At 37.2% G+C, this 26,832-nt stretch overlaps 1 protein-coding gene across 3 annotated transcripts in view; it reads right to left on the bottom strand.

The window, feature by feature from the left end:
- Nucleotides 1-26,832, bottom strand: part of DENND6A (DENN domain containing 6A) — a 47,778-nt gene that overhangs the window by 16,834 nt on the left and 4,112 nt on the right. For 2 of the 3 annotated variants that reach the window (XM_070390857.1, XM_070390859.1), the window contains exons 2-10: nucleotides 20,026-20,064; nucleotides 19,881-19,923; nucleotides 9,407-9,519; nucleotides 6,818-6,898; nucleotides 5,258-5,363; nucleotides 4,583-4,662; nucleotides 3,111-3,161; nucleotides 2,288-2,343; nucleotides 568-690 (exon numbers count right to left, since the gene is read on the bottom strand). In XM_070390857.1, coding sequence (XP_070246958.1) covers nucleotides 568-690; nucleotides 2,288-2,343; nucleotides 3,111-3,161; nucleotides 4,583-4,662; nucleotides 5,258-5,363; nucleotides 6,818-6,898; nucleotides 9,407-9,519; nucleotides 19,881-19,923; nucleotides 20,026-20,064 — 692 coding nt within the window. The remainder of the gene's footprint in view (nucleotides 1-567; nucleotides 691-2,287; nucleotides 2,344-3,110; nucleotides 3,162-4,582; nucleotides 4,663-5,257; nucleotides 5,364-6,817; nucleotides 6,899-9,406; nucleotides 9,520-19,880; nucleotides 19,924-20,025; nucleotides 20,065-26,832) is intronic. The other variant, XM_070390858.1, reaches the window with a different exon arrangement.

The following is a 26,832-nucleotide window of genomic DNA, read 5'->3' on the forward strand; positions in this document are numbered from 1 at the left end:
TAAAAAGGTACATATTTTTTTCAAGTTATAAGAGAAAGTTTATTTAGAAGGTTACAGAGGTAGCAGAAGTGAGCCAGCTGGGCTGCAGAGGCTCAGGAAACAAGTTACAGAGGCAAATAAGGGACCTTGAAGGTTAGGAGAGGGAAAGGCAAAGGTAACGCACCTGGGGGGAAGGGGAGAGGAATGGGTGGGCGTGCTCCTGAAAGGAAGAGGACTGGTATAATTTTGATTCATTCACATCGAAAGGCTATAGGTGTGTTGGCTGTTGTCATTTTTTAATTTGACAATCTAAGGGTAAAGCGGTCAGTGCCCCTGACTAAACAGTCAGGTACTGCCTGTTTTGGCACACAGGTTGGAAATCACTGGTGTAAGTAAATGAATGTGCTTGTTGCTCAGAAAAACAAGAACATGGTTCCAGCCTTCATGAAGCCTGATTAATTTTGTCATCCATAAATTGGTGGTATAATGAGCACTAACTTCTTTGTGTGGATCAATGCAATGAGTGTACAAGCAAATAACAGATGGGAAAGTGCTGCAACTATCACCATTATGAACGAATGTACTCACTTAACAAGTGCCAATACAGTCTCCGAAGACTCTGAAGGTGATGGTGCCATGACCACAAGGGGCTCCCCCAACAGCACCAGTTCCCAAAGCATCTGACTATGAAAGAAAACTGGGAAAAAACACCTGAAAGGTGTTTACATAGTAGGAACATTGTTATTTATCCAACTTGTTAAGTTCCCATGTAATCATTCTAAACACTTCGCATTGAGTCCTGGCTGGTGTGGCTCGGTTGGTTGGGTGTGTCCCTGCACTGAAAGGTTGCCAATTTGATTGGGTTGCGGGCTAGATTGGGCACATGCTTGGGTTGCAGGTTAGATCCCCAGTAGTGGGCATGCAGGAGGCAGCCGATCAATATTAGGCTCTCACGTCAATATTTCACTCTCTCCTCCCTCTCCCTTTCTCTCTCTCTCAAAATAAAATCAATCAAATCTTTTAAAAAAAGGCCTGATTTTTATAGTTTTTCCTTTTCCAGAATATTATATAAATGGAATCATTCAGTAAGTAGCTCTTTATACTAAATCTAGCTCATTTCACTAAATATAATGCTTCTGAAAGTCATCCATAATATATCGATAGTTCATTCTTAATCGCTGGGTAGTATTCCATGCACATATCTCATTTTGTTTATCCATTTACCAGTTGATGGACATTTGCATTATTTCCAGTGTTAGGCTAGTATGTAAAGCTGCTATAAACATGTGCATACAGGTCTTTGTGTAGGTATGTTTTCATTTTTATTGCATAAATACCTAAAAGTAGGGTTAGTGGGCTGTGCCAGGTCCAGTACATAAAACAAATCTAGCATATAAAACTAATAATCTTTGAAGCAGTATGCCATGCAGGTCACACACACACACACAAAACCCATATACACATAAAAAAAAAAGCAAACCAAAACTCACTGTCTTTCACATGACTTCTGATTATATGTATTAATATTTAGTAATTGTTCATTTATAACAATGGTTTCTCAAGCTAAGCTCCACATGAGAACCACCAGGGAGATGGAACTTAGGCACCAATTCAAAGATTCTTACTTAGCTGCTCTGTGTAAAGTACACTGGTACTTTTTCCTTCTTTCTTTTTTAAGTGCTAGATTATCTGCACTTAATTTTTAGTTTTGCATTTTAAAAAGTTTCAAACATACAGAGAAATAAAGATAATAGTGTAAGAACTCCCTTATATATATTATCTAGTGTTAACAATATTTTTCTATTTTTGCTTCATTTACTTTTTTTTATTGAAGTATTTTAAAATAAAACACAAACCTCATGACATTTCACCTCAAAATACTTAAAAGTGCATCGCTAAAAAAATAAGTGCATTTAAAAAAATTTAATCCTCATTGGGGGATATGTTTGAGTTTAGAGAGAGGGAAGGGGGGGAAGGAAGGAAAGTGAGAGAGGAAGATTGATCGGTTGCCTCCTGTACATGCCCCAAATGGGGATCAAACCCCGCAACCTAGATATGCGCTCTGACCAGGAGTCCAACCCACAACCTTTTGGTGTAAGGATGATGCTCCAACCAACTGAGCCACACAGGCCAGGGAATGAGTGCATTTTTTTTAATATCATTACAATACCAAAGCTTGTAACATGCAGTCAAGATGAAGCATAATGATTATTTTCCAGTATTTTTCTAAATTTCATATACAAACATTCATTTTCTAAAGAAATTCAACATCAAAAAGCAAAAGCAGTTAAAATTTTTTACTCTATACCTGAAAAGATCCACTTCATGAACAGTAGATAAAACAACAGATATGTGTGTGTCTGCCTAAGAGATAGAAAAGAAACAGAGATGTCATTAAAATGTACAGAAATTGATTTTTTAAATATACCTATTTATCTCATGATCAAAAAACATATTGCTCTGTCTATCTTTAAGTTTCTCTTCATCTAGGGAAAGCTACAGAAAATGGGTCTGACCCATCTCCCCTAAACAGCAGAAGATCAAGGAAACATTACATGGTTAAAGCATTAATTTAATAGCCAGATGAATTCACGACTGTATGAAATACTACCATAATACTATATGATATATATAACAGACAAAATTAGCTTTCCGACTGCTCTACATTTTTATTCAATTCAAAGAACAATGGAAGTGCTAAGATACTAGTTAAAATGTCTCAGATGAAAAAATTCAACTCCACCCTAGAACAGATGTAGCTTTGAGAAAAATGAAAGCCAATCATAACTACAGAATCCTTTTGCTTGAGTTTGCTAAAACCAGAAGTCTGTTGACCACTCTATAAGAGGCTTTTTAGAATTAAATCTTGCTGAAAAAAATATTTACTTTCCCCTTGTCCTCACAATTACAGTATAAATTCTGAGTTCTCAACAGTATCTACCAGAGAAAGAACAAGAAAAATATCTGAGAAACATTAGAAAGTTTACTATCAATTCATTAACATATTATTTCATATGATATTTCAGTACTATTCAGAATTGTATCATAAACCCAAGACTGCATTTGCTAGTTTAAAATGCCTGTTAAAGAGACTCTCTGTGCTGGTTTATTCTACCACAGTACCACACTACCTGCACTATTTGAGTTGTCCCAGGTTTGTCATGACATGTGGGAATCCGTACCTTAAAGAGAAAGGAGAAATTAACTTTGGTAACAAAAGAATGTCCTTTATATAATTTGCCAGTCCCACCACAGAGGGATCAGAAATGCTCTATCCTGCTGCTAAAAAGGTACACTTAGCACTACCTAAAAAGCCATAAAAACAAAGTATTTATGTCAGATTAAAAAACTGAGGTCATATTTATTTTCAGTCACAGCAAAAGGTAAATGCACCAAGGTCTCCATATTCCCACACACACAGAAATCACTAAACCAATGAGAAGCAAATGTGCTGAAAAACAGAAAAGGGACATCAACTTCATACTGCTTCCAGTTTATTGTTCCAATCTTTGCTTCATTAATATACACACACCCAAACACACCCTTCCAAGCTTGCCAAACTATGGGATAAATCCCATAGGAAACCATGAAAACTCTCAACCCAGGACTACAAGTACTACTTTTGATGATTTCCCAGGGAAAAAAACAAAACACAGAAAAGAACACATTTAAGAGAGCATTGCCAAAAATAAATCCAACAAGAAAATTAAATGCAAAAGCACTTAGAGCCCACTCAAACAAAGCCTAAGAGCAAAATGCAAATTTATTTTAGAAAATGAAGGAAAGAAAATTTAATAGAGAACAATACCCTAGAATGGACATGTTTGGTCTGACATTACATATTAAGATCATTTAAGACTAAAAAACAATGGCTTTCCTAATTTCTTTTAATTTTTAGTAATTCATACTTGATCCTACAAGTATGTTGCAATACCACCCATCTCTGGAGAGCCATAAAGAAGCAGAATTCTAGGTGGCATTTACATGCACATGTATTATATAAAAACTAGAGGCTCGATGCATGAATTAGTGCACTGGTAGGGTCCCTCAGCCTGGCCTGTGCCTTCTCGCAATCCAGGACCTCTCAGGGGATTGTCAGACTGCTGGTTTCAGCCCGGTCCCCGCAGGTAAGGCTGAGGGACCTCACCAGTGCATGAATCCATGCACTGGGCCTCTAGTATGCATATATAAGATCTTTGGTTAATCTCATCCTGCCCTCCCCCCTCCCTCCTTCCCTCTGAGATTCATCAGTCTGCTCCATGTTTCCATGCCTGTGCATTGAGCGTCTGCCCTCTGGTGGTCAGTGTGCGTCATAACTACTGGTCAAATGGTCACTTAGGCCTTTATATATATAGATCACCCCCCTCATGCAAACTTTACAGGAAGATGGGACTGGTGTCCCTGGAGTTGTATGACTAATGGTTTTGTGCAGCAGCATGAACTGGTATATCTGTAACTCCTCACATAAAATAAAATAATAAAATAAAAAAACAAGTGAAGGCAATAACAAGATTGGATGTTATTAGGAAGTTAAAAAGCAAAACTCGTGTATGAACGCTTACAGGTCTTTTAAAAAGGAGACAAATGAAATATAAGTTATTACCTTCATTACCACCCCCATAATAGGCAGGTATAATGTTTTCCCTGGCACTGGGGCAGGCCATCGATCAACATCATTACAAGCTGTAAAAACATAATAAAATTCTTCCTTAGTATAAATGGAAATATTAAAATATGAAAAATAGCGTATTAGATTTTAGAACTCTACTTTCTATAGGGCAGGACAAATATACTGGGAAGGTTGGAAAAGAGGTAAAAAAAAATAAAAGCAGTGAAAATATCTTACATTTCACCAGAAATACACCTCTACTAGGATAAAATTGGTTAATATATTTTTTAAAGCAACCAAATAACAGGTTTAAAGGAGTTTTTCTATTCATTTATTACTACTAAAATTAGCTACAAAAGCACACCACTTGGCAGAGGCCTTCTCTCTGTATCAAGCAACATAAGGATTTCTGTTTAACAGTACTAAGTATCAGAAATGTCAACTCAATATTTGTTTATTATTGTACTATGGTGCAAATGGAGATAATAAATGATACAGTTTTTGGTGTTTCTAGGTAAAGATGCCAGAGAGTAGTTTTACATCTCTCTCCCACCATAAAATTCTTAACTAAATTTTTAAAAGGTCAACTTCATTATTATCAGACCATTTCCAGTAAAATTTTTAAAACTCCTCCATAAAGCTACTTAAGTCACACAATGTTTAACTTACCTGCTTCCAAATAAGGTTTGCTCTTTTCAAAATACTCTGGTGCTATCTGTTTGAGTACAGTGTGAAAAAAATGAATATAAGGTAGTTTGCTGATCAAAACCAAGGACTGGAGGGAAAAAAGAAACAAGGTGTTGTTGTTTTTTAATTTTCTAATGATTATAATTCAAATTTGTCATTTCTTACATCAGCAATTACTAACAATCTAAATTCAGCAAAAAGTGTGGATTTTGAAATAAAAAGGTTTTTACAGTATATGGTTAAAAGGAAATATAAAACTATAATTGCAGAATACAAGTAGTTTTAACCTTATTACTACACTTTAAGAACATAAAAAGCATACTGACAGATTTTCCTTCTTTCCAGGAAAAAGAATTTCCTGTAAACAGACTAACATCATGGATAATTTCTAAAGGCTAGCTACTACTATCATTATCAAAACAATATCAGGAATTAGCTAGATAAATTATTCCTAATAAGGAAAGAGCAAACTGTGATGCTTTTTCAAACTAAGACCTGTAACTGTTATTATTTTATTTTTTATTGAATTCATTGGGATGACATTGGTTAATCAAATTAAGTGAGTTTCAGGGATACAATTCCATAAACACATCATCTGTATATTGTATTGTGTGCTCACCACCCCAAGTTTCCTTCCATTACCACTTATTCACCCTTATCCTCTCCTATCTCCCAATACTTTAGAGTTCAATGGTCATAGCCACATACTTAGAAATTGTGGCTTTACAGTTTAATCACTTCAGATACAGATTATGCTGATCTTATTTTTTAAATCTATTTTTCTTTAAATTTATTTTTTACTTTTCAGTCCAGCATCAATTACTGGTCAGGGCATACTCCAGTTACAAAAGGTAAAGGTGTGTTTCATTAGTTGGGACTGACTTGAAATCAACTGATTTTTTTTTAAAGAAAGTAAAAGATTGTACATTTATAGTAAAAACTATGCCTAGATGTTGCTAAAGTATATTTACTGACTCTTCAAAAAAAGTACTAGTTGTAACTATATTATAATCTGTTTATTCTTTCCCTTATTCTAAAATGTAACAATTAAGTAGATTCTGCCCTGACTTGTGTGGCTCAATTGGTTGGGTGTCATCCCATGCACCAGGAGGTTGTCAGTCATGGGCACTTGCCCAGGTTACAGCTTGATCCCCCATAGGGGGGCTTACAGGAGGCAGCTGATCAATATTGTGCTCTCACATCGATGTTTCTCTCTCTCCCTTTCCCTTCCTATCTCTAAAAAAATAAAAAAACTCTTCTTAAAAACTAAGCAGATTCTTCTGGCTTTTGACAGTTTCATAAAAAACTGTAAGTTATTGTCATGAATATACTACAGATGCAGCAGAAAGGTAAGATTTAGTAGCAGATAAAAATCTAGGAACAGATGTTTATAATCTAAAAAAATACAAAGATAAAATATAAATTCTAGTAAGTTTAAAAATAAAATATCAAAGACTTTAAAGACTATTCATTCTGATAGTTTCTATCTTTCTAACCATATTATAAAAATATTTTTTCTATTATAGTGTATCTGAAAATTACCTTTTGAAAATAGCCTCTTTTTAGAGTTTTGTCTCGAACTTGTCGGAAATACACATATCCATAAAAATAAGCAGGATCCTTCTACGAAAGAAGTGACAAATGAAAAATATAATTATGTGTAGCCATCCTTTATTATTAACATTAAGTTCCTTTATAAACCCGAATGGAGTCATGAAGTATACACAAAGAGGTAGTTATGCTTTTCCACCAACACAAACAACAATCATGACAGTCACAGCCAGATAAAAACCTAACTTGCCCAAAGATGAAATAATCATTAATAAGGTCATATTTCCCCCTGTAACTTACTCTGTTTATGTTCTTTATTCATAGCTGTACTAGTTAAAGGGAGTTATGAACAATTAAATTGTTTTTCCCCAATGCTTTGTATAATTTTTTAAATCCTGCCTATACTTTTGCATTAGGGGACAGTCTTAGTAAAATGAAGTGTCCTAATGTAAAATTTCGAGAGAGAAACAAAAGGAGTTAAATGCCAATTTGAATCTTATGTAGCCAGTAATGTTTTTACCCAATAATAATGAAACATTGGAATATTTATCAACATACAATTTGAAAGGAATTACATTCCAAAAAACTTAAGTTTTAACATCCTAATGGAATAAATTTTGGCCTGGTTCCTCATTTGATATTTTTTAAACAAATGCTTATCGACCGACCACCTACTCTGAACAAGGCTTTGTGTTAGAGAAGATAGAAAGATGCATCAGACACAGTTCCTAAAGGAGATCACAATCTAAGAGGAATAAGAAAAGTACAAAAATGACCATTATGGAATAGGAGGGCAGGTACAAAGCACTAAGTGTTACAAAGAGGTCAAGGGGGAAGAGATTATCTCTGTCTATGTAGATCAGTAAAGATTTCATGGAGACACCTAGTTTTAAATTGGGCAATGAAGGATGGATATATTTAAACAAAGACAAAGACATTCCAGGTTTAGGAGTTTCAGCAAAAAACACACAGAAAAATACAAGCTATCCCGGAAAAAAAGCAAGATAAAAGTAGTTTATTTCGGCTAAAATATGGCACATGTATAGGAAGGGTAAAAAGTTGGAAACTGGAAAGGTAAAGGCCTTATTTTGGAAGGCCCAGAAAGTGAGCACAAGGAAACAGTACTATCATTAGCTCTTTGTTCATGAAACAATCCGTAGTCATTTTAGATTTTACTTATTTTTAGATAATACATATGTACATTTTAGCTGGGAACACTGTGCAAGATATATTGCGTTGGAATATCTTTGGGCAAGTTTCAATCCTCAATAACCCTTAATTCCCACATCTGCAAAAGGAATGCTCTCAGAACACTACAGAGATTAATGAGATAATATATGCTTATTGATACAGTGAACCTAGAACATAAAAAGGTCTAATAAATGTAGTGATTATTATAATCAATTGAAAGAATATGTTAATAGTGAAAGCAAAAAGTCATGGAAAGGAACAGATGCCCAAAGAGACATTTCTTTGGCTAACTGGGAGAGGGTTCCTGTCATTAGCGAAACCAGTTAGGTATACTGTAAATGCTGATTGTAGGCAAACTAAAGTTCATATTGGATGTGCTAATAGCACATATAGATGGAAATGTTCCTCACACAGTTAGAAATGTAAGTGTGGGTACAAAACAAAAATGTATGCTCTGGAATAATCAGAATTATTAAAATTATTTTTAATAAATAATAATTTAAAAATAAAGCTCATAAAAAATACCAAAAAGAGAATTCTAATTCTATCATAAAGTAGGTAGGGATTAATTACCACAGGGAATCTTCGACTCTGGGTGATATTTACTGGTATAATACTACCCTATCTCTACATCTAAACAAGGAGTTATTTCCCATCTGGTGTGGCTCAGTGGTTGAATGTCAACCTTTAAACCAGGAGGTCACAGTTCGATTCCTGGTTAGGGCACATGTCAGGGTTGCAGGCTTGATCCCCAGTGTGGAGTGTGCAGGAGGTAGCCAATCAATGATTCTCTCTCATAACTGATGTCTGTCTGTCTGTCTCTCTCTCCCTTCCTAAAATCAGTAAGAATAAAACTTAAAAAAAAAAAAAAAATTTAAACAAGGAGTTATTGCCCAGGCCGGGTGGCTCAGTTGGTTGGAGTGTCATTTCATGCACCAAAAAGGTTGCAGGTTTTTGGTCAGCACATATACCTACATTGTGGGTTCAATCAATCCCTAGTTGGGGGCAATATGGGAAGCAACTGATCGACGTTTCTCTCTCACATCAGTTTCTCTCTCTCTTTCCTTCCTCTCTCTAAAATTAATGAACATATCCTCGAGTGAGGATTAAATATAATAAAATAAACAAGGAGTTATTAACAAATGAAAGAAAATTACTTCAGCATTCTAATCAATTTCTCTAACTCCCAATGGGCATTACATTTCAAGAACAGTAACTTTATAAAGTTTCCTTCACTCACATATTGAATCTATATGAATCAGATTTAGGAAATTCAGCAGTGTGATATAATAACAAAACAAAAGCAAAATGTTTCTGAATGCTATAAGAAGTAACTGAGTTTTAAAGTTTCCGCTCACATAGACATTCTTTTATTACTACTTTCCCAACCTTTAAGTAAACTGGTAAATCTTTGTCAAATTGATCCAGGAAACAATGCAGTGACACCCTCCTCCCAGAAGACTGTCGAAATCTAAAACAGAACTGGGTATCTCCAAGACAACCTAATGAAAACAAAAATGAAATAAATTTAGGATAGCACAGTATAACACTTACTTATCCAGTTTCATTAAATGTTAGAGTGGCAAGGGTCCTAGCATCATTCAAATCCATTCCATCATGTTTTAGAGGAGAAAAAAGAGATCCTGACAGTTCAAGTGACTTGCTCAACACTATCTTCACTGGTTAGAGGCAAAGCCATTAGTAAAACATGCATCCTAAGTCCTGCATTATTTTTCCTATTCCATTTTCCCCATGTAATTAAAATTACTTATAATTGTTTGCATGTAATGCAGACTCACAAGTATAATAATGAGCAAAAGAAGCCAAATACAAAATAATACATAGTTCAAATCCATTTATATAATTGTTTAAAAAAAAAAAAAAAAGCAGGCAAGCCTGGCCAGCGTGACTCAGTGGCTGAGCCGTCGACCCATGAACCAGGAGGTCATGGTTTGATTCCTGGTCAATCCTCATGCCCAGGCTCAATCCTCAGTGTGGGGCGTGCAGGAGGCAGCCAATCAATGATTCTCTCTCATCACTGATGTTTCTCTCTCTACCCTCTCTCCCTTCCTCTCTGAAATCAATAAAAGAATATATTTTTAAAAAGCAGGCAAAAGTACAGACTTTAGAGATGCTTGGTTGAGTGATAAAACTATAAACAAGCAAGAAAGTTATTACTGTAAGAATCAGGGTAGTGGTTACATTGGAAAGGGGAGGGAAACAGTGTTTGGAGGAGACATATGGGACTTTTGAAGTACTGTATTTCTTGACCTTGTATGTGTTTTATATTTCACAATGAGAATTTTTTTTAAAAAGGCATAATATAGCCGAGTCAGGAAGAGCTCAAGTAATAAACTTTCTATTTTAACTAAAAATAACTTTTTAACCTTTAATCATTTTAGTAAACCTCTTAAAACATGTAAACTTTACAACTAAACTGTCAGGCAATAATTACAAAAAACTGAATATCCTAAAAAGACAGATGAAAGTAACTTGTCACTCAAATTTTCCCCAGTTACTATATTTAAAATAGGATTATATTAAATATAAAATGTGCTCAAGATTTTATTATTACTTATTATGCACAGAAGTACTTTAGCACATGAAGTTCTTAACAAAGGAAACAGAAACTTAATATGTTTTTCTTTTTAAAGAAAATACACTTTATTATAATTCCTTACGAAGTTAAAAACAGAGGCAGACCCCTCTAAATAAAGGATTGTAAAACAAAGGGCCATTCCATTAAAAATCAAATAATCTCAAACACTGAAAATTTAACATAACAAATAGGATCCTCAGATGGCATTCCCGCTTCTAACATGTAGTCCTCCTACAGTCACAGTTATAGGGATTACATTTAGCTTCTGAATTCTCAGATGGAGAAAGATAAGCCATGTGATTTTTTGAGTAGCAAAAACTGATCATTGCTCTTAACTTTCTATACATTGATCTTCTTTCCAATGTATAAATTTGCTATTCCTGATCGTTGGGGTTGGGGAGAGCACCTTGTTTATTTGCATTATTTCCATACTTATTCTTACAGGAGCTGGATAGTGGGGACAACACAGAGCACAGGTATTGAAATTTCAAGAGTGGAGAACAATGACATAAAGATGATTTCAGACATAAAAAGGAGACGATCCCCTGAACCTCAACCCTAATGTTACAATCAGAAGGATGATACTGAAACTTGGTATTATGAAAATCAGAGGTTACAAGACACTGGTCTCCCAGAAACATTACTTCAAGGGCCATAAGTAGATCATTATCAATTGCAATTGACTTGACACTGGCCAGGAACAAAGAGGGGCTACATTATACATAAATTGGTGTTCTCCAAAGCAAGTCCAAATCAAAGAAAAAAGGAAGTACAGCCCTCCTAACACCAGAAAAACCTTCATCTGGCCAGAGCACCAATATGTTTTTTAAAAAGCAACTCAGTGCCCTGGCCAGTGTGGCTCAGTTGGTTGGAGTGTCATCCCATACATTAAAAGGTTGTGGGTTCAATTCCCAGACAAGGCAAATACCTAGGTTGCAGGTACACTGAGAAGTACACACTAATTTCTCTGAGACCGTTATAAGATAGAACAGGAAAATGCAATGGATTTTAAGGAAGAGATACGATAGCATCTGGAAAATGTAAGAAATGCTAAGCTTTGTGGAAGGGAAGTAATGAATCTCCCATAGCCTTAAATTCCTACCCACCTGGTTCCATTCCCAAATCATGCTGTGAGAACTTTCCAGTGACCAGCTGCACCCAAAAGCTATACAGAATTGGTCAGGAGGCAAGTTTACCAGGTCAAAAAGGCTTTCATAGTGCCCTTGTGAACTGAGGTAAATGTTTCCTATTTTATTTTCAGAGATCTGTCCATTCACATATGAAAGATTACTAAAGAAATATCAACTACTGCCCTAGCCAGTTTGGCTCAGTGGATAGAGCATCAGCCTGCAGAATGAAGGGTCCTGGGTTCTATTCCAGTTGAGTGCACATACTTTGGTTGCAGGATCAATCCCCAGCCCTGGTTGGGGGCCTGTGAGGAAGCAACCAATCGATGTGTCTCTTTCACATTGATGTTTCTCTTTCTCTCTCTCCATCTCTCTCCTCCTCCCTTCCACTCTCTCTAAAAATCAATGGAAAAATATCCTCAAGTGAGGATTAACTAACTAACTAAATAAATAAATATCAACTCCTGCCATACCAGTGTGGTTCAGTGGTTGAGCGTCAACCCATGAACCAAGAGGTAACTGGTTTGATTCCAGTTGCAGGCTTGATCCCCAGTATGGGGCATGCAGGAAGCAGCTGATTGATGATGTATTTCTCTGATTGATGTTTCTATCTATCTATCCCTCTTCCTTCCTTCCTCTCTAAAAATCAATAAAAAAATATTTTAAAAAAAGAAGAAGAAATATCAACTCCTTGTCTGGCTTTGTTGAGAACCTTTGTTCTCCATCCTGACCTACCATCATCATAGGAAAAGGGGCATTACAGATTGGCAACCAGGTTTTTTCACTTTTGCATTGCAGAAAATGATACCTTAGAAAGGGTAGAGCAATTCTGATACCCTACAACCTCATCAAAAGTATATTTATGGCCCTAGACAGTTTGGCTCAATGGATAGAGCATTAGCCTGAAGATTGAAGGGTCCCAAGTTCGATTCCAGTCAAGGGCACATGCCTGGGTTGCAGGCTCCATCCCCAGTAGGGGGTATGCAGGAGGAAGCCGGTCAATGATTCTCTCTCATCACTGATGTTTCTCTCTCTCCCTCTCCCTTTCTCTCTGAAATAAAAAATGTATGTATATTTTTTTAATTAAAAAAATTTATCCCTGGCCAGCGTGGGTCAGTGTTGAGCATCAACCTATGAACTAGGAGGTCACGGTTTGATTCCCTGATGGGACACGTGCCCAGGTTGTGGGCTCAACCCCCAGTGGAAAACATGCGGGAGGCGGTTGATCGATGATTCTCTCTCATCATTGATGTTTCTCTCTCCCTCTGTCTTACTCTCTAAAATCAATAAAAATTAAAACAAGAATCTATTTTGTCAGTATGACCTGTTCAGTTTGTCTATATAACAAGAGACTGCAGTTCTACATAAGCAACCTAATGATTACATGTAAAAGATGGTTAATGAGTGTGATCATGAGGAAAAAGTTATAATCCGAGGAAAAAGAAGCCACAATCAATGGGATCTAGTCACAGGTCTGTCAATAATTAGCCTTCTAGAAGTTGCTTAACCTAAGGTTCTCAATTTCCTTAACAAAAGTAAGAAGTATCAGAAGATAATCACTTAAAGTCACTTTCAGCAGTTATATTCAATGATTTAAAATAAAAGTTGCCCTGGCCAGTTTGGCTCAGTGGATTGAGCATCAGCCTGCAGACTGAGGGTCTCGGGTTCAATTCCAGTCAAGGGCACATGCCGGGGTTGCATACTTGATCCCCGGGCATGTACCTCAGTTGCAGGCTTGATCCCCGGCCCCAGTGGGTATGCATATGGGAGGCAACCAGTCGATATGTCTCTCTCACATTTATGTTTTATTTTTCTCTGTCTCTCCCCGTCCCTTCCTCTCTCTCTAAAAATCAATGGAAAAAATATCCTCTGGTGAGGATTAACAACAGTAAAAGAGAGCTAGCCCTATCCTTGGCATTCAGTTCTTTATAGCCACTCTCCCTGTGATTAAAGTGGTTAAGTTGGAATTGCTGAGAAGTGGAACTTTGGACCAGGGCTTCTCAAAGTGTAGTCCATAGACTGATGCCAGTATACAAATCTTGCTACTGATCCATGATGAAATGAATATCCAAACTGAGAATAAGATTTAGGAACTCTTACAGAAATTTGATATTATCATGACAAATCTGGACTTCATCTTTCTAAAAATTTCTTTTAACTGTATTTTATAAAAACATTGGTCCACTAGATTGGAAATTTTTAAAAAACCCAACTGGCTGCCCTAGCTGGTTTGGCTCAGTGGACAGAGTGTCAGGCCATGAACTGAAGGCTCATGGGTTTAATTCCAGTCAAGGTCACGTACCTCAGTTGCAGGCCAGTTGGGGCGTGTGCGGGAGGCAACCAATCCAAAATTCTCTTTCACACCGATGTTTCTCTCTCTGTGTCTCTACCCTTCCCTTTCACTCTCTCTCTAAAAAAAAAAAAAACCCACAAAAAAACACCCTGAGACAGAACCAAGATGGCGGTATAGGTAAACACCAATACTCACTGCCTCCAACATCAAAATTACAACTAAGATACAAAACAACCTATCATTCAGAACCTCCTGAAATCTGGCTGAATGGAAGTCCTACAACTACATAAGTAAAGAAAGCACATTGAGAAAGGCAGGAGGAGCAGAGGTGCAGAACAGGCTGGTCCAGCACCCACATGTGTAATTTTTTTAATTGGGAGGTATATCGTGGCTGTGGGGGCCTCCCGTGAGAAGAGATCCCAGCCCTATATCAGACCCACAGCCCAGGGTTCCAGAGCTGGGGAGAGAAGTCCCCGTATCTTCCGGCTGTAAAAACAAGCAGGGATTGTGGCTGAGTAATACAGAGGCTGCTGGAAACCCAGGCAGTTCCTCTTAAAATGCTGGCACACCAACTTACACACACTCACTTCCTCTGAGGTCCAGTGCTGGGGCAGCAGTTTGGGGGGATCCAGGGATATATGGGAGGACTGGATTGTCTGGCATCAGAGCAAGAACTAGGCGGTGGCTTTCTCCCAGACAGAGGTGCTCACAGGGGTCATTGTTCCTATGCTGAGACCTTCCTCGTCACAGATCTGACTGGCAGCCATATCTGAGTTTCCATCAAGCTGGCTCAAATTGTTTATTTCTCCCTGGTGATTCCCTGAGACCCCACCCCATCCAATCTGCACCCCACCCAAGTTTTGCAGCCATTTTTCCATATGTATGGTCTGTCCTGGCTCAGGCTTCAAACTTTCCTAAAATATCTCAAACAAGCAGCAGCAAAGTCAGGGTGCCCCATACCTCTCAAAAAGAGACCCAAGATAAGGCACTAGCGCCAGCCTGCCTTGCTTCACTCTCCTGGGCACTTCCAAGGCCATACAAGTAGCAGCAATCTGTAGATAGCTCTGTAGCTCCTGCTGGATGACCCCAGGCAGTGGCTGACTTTGTACCTCCCAGGAGGCCCCAAGCCAGTGCACCTGGTGGACAGCTTCAGACCATACCAGATTACAATTCTACACATCCATAAGCAACACACTCAAGGAGCAGACTCAGTGAGCACCAAAGCCCCCTTGAAGCAAGTCCTGCTCCATAGGGTGTCTCCTGCACAGCAGCTCTTCCATTGTAGTCACAGCTGGTCCTCAGAGCCAATTGGCCTGGGGGTCAATTCCTCCCAGTGAAACCAACAGCAATCAAGGTTCAACTACAACAAGACTGTGCAGACAGACGACACAGGAGTGCACCTAGAATGCCCAGCTCAGGTAACTGGGGAGGCTGAGTCACTGGGCCCCACAGGACACCTACTACACAAAGCACTCTACTCATTCCAGGAAATGTAACAGCTCTACCTAATGCATAGAAACAAATACAGGGAAGCAGCCAAAATGCAGAGACAAAGAAACATGTCACAAATGAAAGAACAGAAGAAATCTCCAGAACAAGAACTAAATGAAATGGAAACAAGCAGATACTAAATACAGAGTTCAAAACAATGGTTATAAGGTTTCTCAATGATCTTAATGAGAGCTTCAAGGGACTTAGTAAGAATTTTAAGGATCTTAGTGAGAACATCAAAGACGTGAAAAAGGACTAGTCAGAAATTAAGCATATACTAACTGAAATAAAGAATAATTTACAGGAATTCAACAGTAGAGAATCAAATCAACGATTTGGAATATGAGAAAGCAAAAACCACCCAATTAGAAGAGTAAAAAGAAAAAAGTATCCAAAAATATGAAGACAGTGTAAGGAGCCTCTGGGACAACTTCAAGTGTACCAATATCCCTATTATAAGGGTGCCAGAGGAGAAGAGAGACAGCAAGAATTAAAAACCTATTTGAAGAAATAATGACAGAAAACTTCCCCTACCTAGTGAAAGAAATAGACTTACAAGTCCAGGAAGCACAGAGAGTCTCAAACAAGAGGAACCTAAAGAGGCCCACACAAAAACACATCATAATTAAAGTGCCAAGGGTTAAAAACAAAGAGAGAATCTTAAAAGCAGCAAGAGAAAAGCTGTTAGTTACCTCCAAGGGAGCACCCATATCACTGTCAGTTGATTTCTCAACAGAAACTTTGCAGGCCAGAAGGGAATGGCAAGAAATATTCAAAGTGATGAGTAGCAAGGACCTACAACCAAGATTACATTACCCATCAAAGTTCTCATTTTAGAATTGAGGGTCAGATAAAAAGCTTCACAGACAAGAAAATGCTGAAGGAGTTCATCACTACCAAACCAGTATTACATGAAATGTTGAAGGGTATTCTTTAAGAAAAGGATGATGATAAAGAAGAGGAGGAGGAGGAGGAGGTGAAGGAGAAGAAGATAAAAAATATGAACAATAAAATGGCAATGAATACATATCTATCAACAATTGAATCTAAAAATCGAAATAAACAAAAAAGGAATCTAATAAACAAAGTAAACTGATGAATAAAATAGAACCAGAGACATGGAAACATGAAACAGACCAACGAATCTCAGAAGAAAAAGGGGAGGGTGCAGGAAGAGATTAACCAAAGGTGTTATATGCACACTAGAGGTCCAGTGCACGGCATTCATGCACTGGGGGAGGGGGGCTCTCTCAGTCTGGCCTGCACCCTCTTGCAGTCTGGGACCCCTCAGTGGACATCCCCCGAGGGGTCCTTAGCGCTGCCGTGGAGATGGGAGAGGCTCCCACGTGAGCCCCACTTCTGGCTGAGCAGCGCTCCCCCTGTGGGAGTGCACTGACCACCAGGGGGCAGCTCCTGCATTGAGCTTCTGCACCCTGGTGGTCAGTGCGCATCATAGCAACCGGTTGTTCCGCCATTTGGTCGATTTGCATATTGGGGTTTTATTATATAGGATATGCATTACCTATGGACATAGACAATAAGGGTGGTAAAGGCCTGAGGCTGGGCAGGAACCGGGTGGAGGGGGGCAATCGGAGAAAAAAAGGGGGACATCTTAATTCTCTCAACAATAAAGATTTTTTTAAAAAAGAAAATCCAACTGGCCTTTTAACACAGATAGTGTGAGAAGCATTACTTTCAGCACTAGGAACTGTAAAGCACATGACAATGTCCCTGCTATTTATAGAGAAAAAATCTGCTGAGACAACAAATATTGTCTGCACATTTAATCCATCCAGAGCAAGGATTAATCCTTCCCTTGAATTCATAATTATTTGAAACTTTCTCTACTAATGCTGACTTTTCTCTCTGGACATGTTTAAATTATAGTGGTATAGACCTTGGCTACCCATTACAGCTTAAGCCTTAGGAACACTTGTATCTAGACAATGTTAATGATAAACAATAAGGAGGAAAAATAAATCTGACAAATATTTATCAAAGAGTAGGCATACTTCAAATGTAGGCTCCTAAAGATAAAAACCATTCAAATGGAACAAGAAATCAAAACCTAAAAACAAACCAATTTCTAAAGACACGAAATCTAGGGTGTGTGTGGGGGGGTATGGGGTGGAGGAAGTGAAGGATTGGCAAATCATTCTATTGGGAATTCCCAAAGCATTCTTTTTTACCTATTCAGCATACCAAAGTCTAAATGTTTTACTTTTTAAAGTGTGCACCCTGGAGCCCTGACCAGGTGGCTCAGTTGGTTGGAGTGTATTCCCATACACCAAAAAGTTGAGGCTTTGATTTCCAATCAGGGCACATAACCTAGATTGCGGGTTCTATCCCCGGTCGGGGTGCATTTGAGAGACAACCAATCAATATTTCTTTCTCTCTCTCGCTCTCCCTTCTCTAAAATCTATAAAAACGAAAGTGTGCATCATAGAAACGAACCCTAGACTTTCCTAAAGACTGCTCTACTGTGCCTAGATTTCCTTTCATAACAATAAAAGCTATTTTGGGAAAAATTAAATCCATTTCAAAGTTGGCACAGTAATCCCAACTTCCATTTAATAAAACACTTAATTGAAATAAACTTTTTGGATAATCACAACTGTGAACAGTGATCTTAAATACACACAAAACTTATAATCTTTTGGTGTCTAGAATAATATTCATCTGTTAAGAGGGCAAGGTGTCTGTTTTTATGATCTTTTGTCAATTTTACTTCTAAGTGCCAATCATACTTTGAATAAAATAAACCACATTTCATTTGATGTAGATTTTATTAAAAGGCATTACAAAACATTGGTAGATCATTCAAATGCCTGAAATACTGATCAAATTCTGATTTACACTCAGTTTAACTTCCAGTAAGAAAATGATGTATGGAAAGACTAATTACAAAATTAGAAATGAAAAGGCTATCTGAACACCATATAATAACTTGATGCTCATGTGGAGATATGAAAAAAGAAAGAAAGCCATGAAAACCAACTATTAACTGAAAGAGAAGAATGTGCAGTAGAATCTGCTGGAACTCCAAACACATAATCAGCTCATCCTGCAATCCATACAGCTCAGCTTACCCTGAGTCCAGGAAGTCCAATCCAACATTTACTACATTCAAAACTGCATGTATGGACTTTGTAGGCAAAACTTAATAAAATATTCCAATAATTCCAAGTCAGAACAAATGCCCTACAGGGATCTCTCAAAGGCATCTTTTAATTTTATTTTTACAAAATAGCACTTCTCTTTTACATATGTCATGAAAGCTCAGTTCCAAGCCCTCACCGGTTTGGCTCAGTGGATAGAATGTCGGCCTGCGGACTGAAGGGCCCTGGGTTTGATTCCGGTCAAGGGCATCTACCTTGGTTGAGGGCACATCCCCAGTAGGGGGTGTGCAGGAGGCAGCTGATCGATGTTTCTCTCTCATTGATGTGTCTAGCTCTCTATCCCTCTCCCTTCCTCTCTGTAAAATATCAATAAAATATATTAAAAAAAAAAAAAAAAAGCTCAGTTCCAAATATATAGAAAAAACTCTGGAAGCATTTATAAGAAAAGAAAAAAAATTTAAATGTCAAATCTCCCAAATCAGATTAATTAAACTAAATTAGTAGAATATTAGAAATAACCTCAAAAGGAAAGGGAACTGGAGTGTCTTTGCTTCAAAAGGTTCTAACTGTGTGTGGTCTAAGAAGTTGAAAGCTCTGGTCATTATACCACGCCTGAAAAGCTGTTTTAAAAGTGAAACACGAGAGGTAACCTGAAAGATTTCAACAATTAGGGAGAGTTTGAGAGACAGCAAAATCAAGTTAAAATAATAGCAAACACTTATATGGTGTTTTCTACACACCAGACACTATTCCAAGTACTTTCCATATATTAACTCACATAAATTATTGGGTGAAAATAATTGATGGTCATGCTTTATAACCAGATTCACCTGTTGTGTTTTTGTGTGTGTGTGTGTTTTTAACTTAGTGCTTTTACAGAGTTCTTGGCAAGCTCTCAAACCCTAAACTAAAAGTAAACTACTTATTATAAATCCCCAAACAAAACAAAAAAAATCCCCAAACATACCAATGTTGCTGATTTTCAATCTCTTCACTATTTCAACAGTTTATTTTTCCTGGATGTTTTACCTCATTATAGTTATTTTAAACGTTGAACCAACTATAATCAATAAGACATGACTAAACATCATAAAGCTAGGAATCTAAATCACTGACCTGTTAGGCTGAAACAGTTGGCATTCTAATATGCGGTTTCAATCAATTTTCACATATTAAAGTAAAATCAGTATTCTTAGTAAAAATTCAACAGAAACACCACATGAAAAATAGTTACCTGAATTTGAATCTGGAAAAGACAAATAGCAAATATTGGTTTTCTGAAAAAGAAAACAAAAGCTATATATGTTGACACACACACACACACCAATAAAAATAAACAAATACAACAGTAAACTATACAGAGCAATATTTTTACTTACTTCTTTATCAGTAAGTTTGGAATGTTGAGGATAAATTACCTAGGAGAAGAAGAGTTAAATTTTATACATAAATATATTGAGTGTATATTATAAACATTAGTAGGTACTTTTAAAATACTATATGGCTACCGTTAAATAGTTTCAAGAAATAGTTCACAAACTTTAACAATGAAATATGTGAGAAGTTGGGAGAATTGAGAATTTATATTAGACCAAAAAAAAAAATCTTTTTGACTCAAAGTTATCTCTAAAAGATTGGTGAAATCTTGAGTTATCAAGAATAATTTACTGAGTTACCAATAACTCAAAGCTTAATGAGTCTTTTCTTTGGAAGCCTAAAATCTAAAGAGAAATTGATCTATCAGCTGGTATATACTTCAAGCAAGAATAGTTTCCAATTGATTCCAAGAAGTAGCATAAATTACTAACTTCTTATTAAAAGAAAAATGAAAAAATAATTATCTGCAGTTTAAGAAATTTCAAAGGCCATCTCCCACCATAAAACCTATCACACTTCTAATTTCTTTAAATAATTATTGCATTTTTCTAGATAGGTCGGTTTAGTGTCTGCAGTAATCAAAGCCACCTTCTGAGGGAAAATCCTGCCCCATAGCCCCAGCAAAGGAAGGAAGACTAGGCCGAAATAGCTACTGTGGAACAAACACTAGTAAACACCAGATCCAAGGGCACCCACTCTACAAGCCAATCATCTGCCTGTATCTGGCTGGGTGTGAAACTACTGCCCACAAGAATATCAGTGCTCCAGTGGGCCAATCCAGATTCTCTTGGGAATGTGAAGAAGAAATGAGCAGGTTAGCTTGAGGCCGACAACAAAAAGGAGAGAAAACAATACAAAGAGTAGCTAAATTATGTTAATGTTGGGTTGCTAATGTGGGGATCCATGACTTCCACTTCTGGAAAATCCATGAGTTCTTCCAGTCCCCAAGCTGCTGAGAGCCTGAAAATCTTCCCTTTCTAGAAATAACATATAGTAATATCATATTATAAACCATATTAAAGTAGATTCACATATTTATTTCATTTATTTAGTTCTTACTATCATAGACAAGGCCAGTAGTGGTATCCCCATTTTACATATAAGAAAACTAAGGTTAAAAAAAAGATGGGGAGAATTAATACTTAATGAGCATCTTCTGGAGTGTTTAATTTTCACAACCCTGTCAATTCTCCCCATCTTTACCAAAGAGGGAACAAGTTCACAGTAGCTAAATAACTCTCCCAAAACTTATTTATGTAGTAAGTGCCAGAGCTAGGACTTGAATTTAAGTTTGATTCCAAAGTATGCCAGCCACCATTCCTCACTGCACTTACAGTAGTGATCATTAACATGCAATCACAGCCCTCAATCCAGGTCTATGGGGAGGGTCTACAGAGCTAGGAGGTTACATGAAAACCACTCACCATTCCTGAAACACAGAACGACACCAAAGCATATTCTCTCTACTTACCCTGCTTTGTATCCCATGTACTAACCAACCTCTCTTAATCTCTGTCTCCACAATTCATGAAGGCAAGAACTGGTCTTTTTTGTTCACCACTCTATCTTGACGCCCAGGACAATCTCTGCTACACAGTAGACACTAAAATATACCGTATGCCTTCAATCAGTGGATATACCTTCAAATTAAGTCCATTCAACAACTAAGTATTTTATATGTAATTCGTTATGTGTAGATACATTTCCCTTGAGATTATTTTACCTTGTTCCCTTTAAAGCGGAAATGGGATGCTTAAAACCTATTTAGCCATATTTTATGAAAATCTCATTGCATTTAAGTTACCCTGGAGTTTGCTGGTCTAAAACATATTGGTAAGCTTAGTGATCTGTAATAGCTTAATCTTAGCCTCTAAAATAAGTTTTATGTAAGTGCCCTTCAGATTTCTATTTCCTGCGATTAAAATATCCACTCAAAAGTAAATTCAGTTTCTTTTTAAGTTTCTTTTTCCTTTCTTTTACATAATCACAGTGACTCTTTTGGACTTTGGTTTCCTATGGTTTAAATATCAGCATGACAATATAGAAAAGATGTCGGTATGTTTTACCTATATAAGAGTACCTTAAATATATACAACATGTGTATATATGTCTGTGTATGTGTATATGATAAGAAGTTTATATAGCTATATATATTTAAGTAAGCTAGAAGGATATAAAAACTACATAACCTATCAAAAACTGGTTGTACCTTTTAAAAACTGGTTGTACTAGACTGTCAAACAGAATTCCAGAAATTCATTTCAATGTACTCTTTTAGGGCTATCCAGTATTTTATTTTGGAACAGATATAATATTCAAAAAGTAACAGTGTATTATTATATGCTATAGAATTCTAAACGTCCACTCTGTACTTAATAGAAAAGTTCATACTTGATTTTAAAAACCTCAATTAAACTATCTAAAAAAAAAAGTCACCATTGTCAAGTAGCTTGAACTGCACAGATGTCAGTTACTAGAATTATTTTCTACATATATACTTTATTTCGTGGGGGGGGGGGAGTTTAAATATAAGTTTGGGCAATCACTGTTAGTTTAGTCAGTTAGCTCCTGACACCTATAAGGAAATTAATCAATTATTGTTTGGCCCCAGTATCTGGAGTTTTCTTTCTCGCTTGAAGTTTACTTTCTCCACAGCTCAAGCCCAGGCATCTCTGTCCCCCAAGCCACTTGCATTCCTGGGAGGCATCAAAGGGGGACACAGAGCATCAGCTAATGTCATCCTTGTTTTGTTACCTATGATAAGACATTCCATGTTATAACAAATAAGAGAGAGGTGGCCAGGTAATAAGAAAAAAGTTTTATTTCATAGAATTATTAAGGCCTGAAAATGACATAGTATATATATTTTACATTATGATAAAATAAGAAAACATATGCCCCAGAAAAATATGTATATGTACTGAAAAACAGTATTATAAAATGTTTTAAATGGGGCTATTCTCTTTAAAGATATGTCTATTTGCCACTTGCCCTGGATACCCTAACATTTCCACCTCAGCAGGGGAGTAATTGTGGTCACAGGAAAAGGAAAATTAGGAAGACAAGTTAATTTACTGCTAGTATTACTTGGACAAGGGGAAAATTCATGCCTGCAGGCACCCTAGTTGTTTGTGAATGGGTATCTATTACCACGTGGCTGAGTATCTGTCTCCTGAGTATCTGTCTCCATTGCACAACCCCACCAAGCATCCCAAGCTTGGAAGAGACTACATTTCCCCAGAAACACCTGCCTTGATCTCTAACATTAACTCCTGCCCTGGCTGGCGTGGCTCAGTTGGTTGGAGTGTTGTCCTGTACTGAAATCTTGTGTGTTCGATTCCCAGTCAGGGCACATCCCTGGGTTGTGGGTTCAATTCCCAGTCGGGGTGTATTTTTGAGAGGGGAGGGGGGGAGAGAGAGAGAGAGAAAGAGAGAGAGAGAGAAAGAAACATGGATGTGAGAGACACATCTATTGGTTGCCTGCTGCACATGCTCCAACCAGGGCCAGGGGTCGAACTTACAACCCAGGTACGTGCTCTTGACTGGGAATTGAACCCGAGACCCTTTGGTGCACAGGTCGATGCTCTAACCACTTAACAACACTGGCCAAGACAGGAATAAATCTTTATGACCATGCATTAGGCAACGGTTTCTTAGATATGATATAAAAATCACAAGCAATCAAAGAAAACATAAATATACTAGACTTCATCAAAATTTAATACTTTTGTACTTCAAAATACACTACCCAGAAAGTGAAGACATCTCACAGAATGAGAGAAAATATCTGCATATCATATATCTGATAAGGGTCTAATATACAGAATATATAAAGAATACATTTTGCCCGGCCAACGTGACTCAGTGATTGAGCATCGACCTATGAACCAGGAGGTCATGCTTCGATTCCTGATCAGGGCACATGCCTGGATTACAGGCTCCATCCCCAGTAGGGGGCGTGCAGGAAGCAGCCAACCAGTGATTCCCTCTCATCATTGATGTTTCTATCTCTCTCCCTCTCCCTTCCTCTCTGAAATCAATAAAAATTTATTTTTTAAAAAGATATACAAATGGCCAATAAACACATGAAGAGACAGTCAGCATCATTAGTCATTAGGGAAATGCAAATAAACTTATAAGATACCACCTAATACTAGAATGGCTGTAATCAAAAGGACAGACAATAACAAGTGCTGACAGAATATGGACAAATTAGAACCTTCATATATTGTTGATGAAAATGTGAAAATGCAGCCATAGTGGATAACAATTTAGTAAACATAGTTATCATATGACCCAACAATTTCACTCTTAGGTATATATCCAAGAGAAGTGAAAACATGTTCATACAAAAACTTGTGAATGAATGTTCAAAACAGCATTATTCATAATAGCCAAAAAAGTAGAAATAATCCTTATTTCCATTGAATGATAAACAAAATGTGATATAGTACATCCATTCTCACTATTAAATGGTCTACCCTCCCTGCTAGATTGATATAAAATTCAACCATAGAAAGGAATGAAGTACTAAATACACACAATATGAATGAACCCTGAAAACCTTATACTAAGTGAAAGAAGCCAGACACAAAATGCACAATATCCATTCTTATGAAATGTACAGAATAACCGAATCTGAAACAGAAAGTGAATTAGTGGTTGCCAGGGGCTGAAGGGGAAAAGGGAATGGGTCATAACTGAAAGAAGGGAAATTTCTGGGGCAGCAATAATATCCAGGGTATTTTTAAACTCATGGTAGTGTCATGGTATGTTCACTTTATAAAAATTCATTGAACTACAGACGTAGGATTTGTGTACTTTTTTCTATGTATGTTATACTTAAATGAAAATATTTATTTACTTATGTTTAAAGTAGAAAAAATGACTTGACATCACAGTATTAGGACAGGCTGGGCCTCAGTCTAAGATTCCAGCTCTCTCAAGATCAAAGGTAAATTATGCCACAGGAAAAGCTTGATCAATTTGAATATGAAATGGACAGTGAAGCATTGCTCTCAAAAAAGAATAGTCCTAACCAGTTTGGCTCAGTGGATAGAGCGTCAGCCTGCGGACTGAAAGGTCCCAGGTTCGATTCCAGTCAAGGGCATGTACCTTGGTTGCGGGCACATCCCCAGTAGGTGTGCAGGAGGCAGCTGATCGATGTTTCTCTCTCATCGATGTTTCTAAATCTCTATTCTCCCTTCCTCTATGTAAAAAATCAATAAAATATATTTTTAAAAAAGAATAAAGTTTATATATAATTGTCCATGTTTTACATCAGGCATCTTAGTAAATACAAAAATATAAAGTACTTGTGACAGGACTAACTGGACATGAGAATGCCCTAGATTATCTCCAGATTGGGATTATACAATTTCATAACAGAATTAAAGATTAGTAACACCAAAGAAGCCTTTGTAAAATCTGGGAGCCTAAGAAGCTCAAGAGGACACTAAAGCTTTAATTCTCAAATCACAGAACTATGAAGTTCTACTAGTTCACAAGGGAATTTAAAGGCTATTATGAGGACCTTGAATATCCTACCAAAGCACTCACTGTTAAATAGCCTACCTTCCCTGCTCAATTGCCACCTGATGATGAGGGAATGATCAAGGCTTTATCTCTAGAACATACCAGTGCCCAATAAATACCTGCTGAACAGATGATTCAATGAGACAGTACAGCAACATACAATTACACATAACATCCATTTGAATTAAAAGAGTAAACTTGCTGATGATCAAATACTGGGGCTACAGATCACTCAGTTAAAGAGTGAAAGAAACAACCCTTCACATAACTGTCTTTATCCTTCTCAGAAAAATAAACAGAAACTGCTAAGATAAAGAAAATTGGTGACTACTCCAGGCTCCACCCTGCTTAGAGGATAAGGGGGAACAGGCAATGACTCAAAAAAACAGAAGTTGCTCAGCTGGCATGACTCAGTGATTGAGCGGCAACCTATGAACCAAGAAGTCACCAATTCTTGTCAGGGCACATGCCTGGATTGTGGGCTTGATCCCCAGTGTGGGGCGTGCAGGAGGCAGCCAATCAATGATTCTCTCTCATCACTGATGTTTCTATCTCTCTCCCTCTCCCTTCCTTTCTTAAATCAATAAAAAAAATATTTTTTAAAAAAGGAAACTACTAAATATCCAAATTAAGGAAAATGGTTTAATAAATTATGGTCCATAAAATTATATTTATGAAGACTCTTCAATGATCTGGCAAATTGTTTATAAGAACGTTTATCAATAAAAGCAGACTTTTACAGCCCATGCTTTGAAAGTGTCTCCTTCCTGCCTTCTGCAGCAGTGAGTTTAAGTAGCCATTACTGTTACTGAGACCCTGTCTCCTGATTACAGCTCACTGAACAAAACAGAGGACTTAACCCATTCTGAGCCAATCGGATATTCCACTACTTGAGTTACACTTCAGTCTGATTCCAGAATAAGAGTAGAGTGGCTAAAATCAGTACCAGGGTAACCCAAAGTCAAGTAGAACCTGGGAGCTGAAACTGAGACACTTGCAGAGGAAACCACCCTCGGCATGGAGAATGGAACAAGACATGCAAAGAAAAGCAGAGACAAAAGACCACACAGCTCCAGAAACAAAGGCAAAAAAGCCTGGGGCTTTCCAAATTCCATAAGGTTCATTCCTGTTTCCTGTAACTGTGTCCCAAGAGACTCCTCACAATCAATCTTTTTGCTTAAATTTATTCTGCAGGGTTTCTGTTACTAACAATCAAATTAATCCTTGACAGATACAAAATTATGTAAAGGAAAAAAAAAGCATTAACAAAAATG

This window comes from Myotis yumanensis, unplaced genomic scaffold (assembly GCF_028538775.1).
Source record: "Myotis yumanensis isolate MYYU_CA2020_CCGP unplaced genomic scaffold, mMyoYum1.0.hap1 SCAF_14, whole genome shotgun sequence".
In the NCBI taxonomy this organism is placed as follows: Eukaryota; Metazoa; Chordata; class Mammalia; order Chiroptera; family Vespertilionidae; genus Myotis; species Myotis yumanensis.